Here is a 1,923-nt window from a genome sequence, read left to right on the forward strand (position 1 = left end):
CGATTTAAATTTTCTTCTGTAGGAAGAACAAAATAAACTGCTGGAACATCAGGAATGGCTTCTCTATCAGTGTGTAACTGCCTAAAATTAATGTTTACCATAGTTATTTTTTTTTTTAAATTAATGAATTGTGTAATACCATAAGTTACTACTTTAAAAACATTGTGCAACTAATAATTTTTCCACAGTCAATTTCAAAATATAAATTCACATACATGTGTAAAGTAACTCCAAGTTCTCTAAGCTCTTTGACAGATATTAGGGGAGAAATAATATCTTGACCATATTTGTCATAGATTAAAATTTTCCAAACAGGTTCCGTTATTTTGGCTTTAGATTGGGCTTGATTTAAATTTAACATCTGCTTCAAAGCAGCTGAAAAAAAAATAAAATATTTTAACCCTTAAAGTTAGGTATTGATAACAGTTGTAAGTTTCTCTATCCAAAAAAAAATAAAAATAAAACGATAATACAAATAAAATAAAAAATAATTTTAATAATTTGCTCCAACCTATTTGCTTATCTCGGAGTGAAACCATTTTCTATTATAAATTTTATTACATTAAACAAATACTTAAAATAAATATTTCACTTTCTAACTTCGAATATGAAAGAACTAGGACCCCATATTGCAATGTCAGCAATAATCAGACAACCAACTGAAATTATTTTACCGACAAAAAAACTAAAGGATTTCTGAACGTACTTTAACTAACTGCTGTTTTTATTGGTTTTCTCATAACGGTTTTGGCTTGTACACTCACTTTCGAAGAATACCTGGGGAAGCTGAATATAATTGAAAGACCATAGTTTAGTGTACAAGTTTTTTAAAATGTCTAAAAGTAATAATAAAAATAAAGAACCAGCAGATTACATTCCTGACTTTATTCGGGATGAACACCGAAACATTGTTTATAAGAAAGGCGCATTTTTTGGGAAGGTAAGAGACGCTCTGCCATATAATTTTGACCGTTACAGGCCGTTGAAAAAAAAATGCATCTCATACAAATTTAATTTTATTATTCAATATTTTTTATTTATAGTACAATAATAAATACTCTTATTATTACATTAGTATTAATCAATAAAAATATTTAAATTTAATATTAAGCATTTATAATTAATTTTTTTATATTTTGTATTTGTATTAATACACACCCTAAAATGTGTTTTTATTTTTTTATTTTTTTTTTAATATTAATTTTTTTTTATAAATTGATCTTTAATGTCTTTTGTAGCATTATTTTTATTACTACAATTACGACTTTTTATATTTTATGAAAATATTTTAAGCTTGCATATTTTAACAGGTCATTGCAGGTCATTTCTTATTGCCCAAACCAAAAAACAACATGCAATGCCATGTTTATTTTAAAATTTCTCATTTAGTTTTTATTAAGTTTTTTAAATATACTTAAAAAATATTACATTTTTACATCTGTTTTAGTACTTTTTAATCTAAATTTAATTTTTTATGAATTATATGAATTTTATTTCATTTAATGAAAAAATTTAAATTTCTTTTTTTTTATTTAAAGAAATTACATGCAGATTCATCAAATTTTTAAATGTATTTTCAGGGTGGCTTTGCCAAATGCTTTGAAGTTACTGATGTTGAGACAGGAGAAGTTTATGCTGGAAAAGTGGTACCTAAACGCCTCTTGGTATGCTTAAAAAAATTTAATTCTCGTTTAGTATTTTTTAATTTTTACATGCCGAGTAGTAGTTTTACTTTAAGAATTATAAAATAAGATATTTCTTTTCATCATCGTATTTCTATTTTTAAATGTAAAAAAAAAAAAAAGTAAAGTAAATATTGATTAAATTTAATTTTTGTCATGCAAAAAATAAAATTTTAAAATTGACAAAAGTCAAAACACATAAGGAGCCTGGTACAAAAAAAGAAAAAAAAAAATTTCTTTA

The 1,923-nt window shown here is 24.1% G+C and overlaps 1 protein-coding gene across 1 annotated transcript in view; it reads left to right on the forward strand.

The window, feature by feature from the left end:
* Window positions 1–832: 832 nt before the first annotated feature.
* Window positions 833–1,923, forward strand: part of Phum_PHUM611910 (serine/threonine-protein kinase PLK1, putative) — a gene marked incomplete at both ends in the record, with an annotated part of 3,313 nt that continues 2,222 nt past the window's right edge. The window contains 3 exons of the mRNA XM_002433012.1: window positions 833–940; window positions 1,581–1,664; window positions 1,727–1,770. Of these exons, the coding sequence (XP_002433057.1) occupies window positions 833–940; window positions 1,581–1,664; window positions 1,727–1,770 (236 nt within the window). The remainder of the gene's footprint in view (window positions 941–1,580; window positions 1,665–1,726; window positions 1,771–1,923) is intronic.

This window comes from Pediculus humanus, genomic scaffold (assembly GCF_000006295.1).
Source record: "Pediculus humanus corporis 1103172108319 genomic scaffold, whole genome shotgun sequence".
Taxonomy (NCBI): Eukaryota; Metazoa; Arthropoda; class Insecta; order Psocodea; family Pediculidae; genus Pediculus; species Pediculus humanus.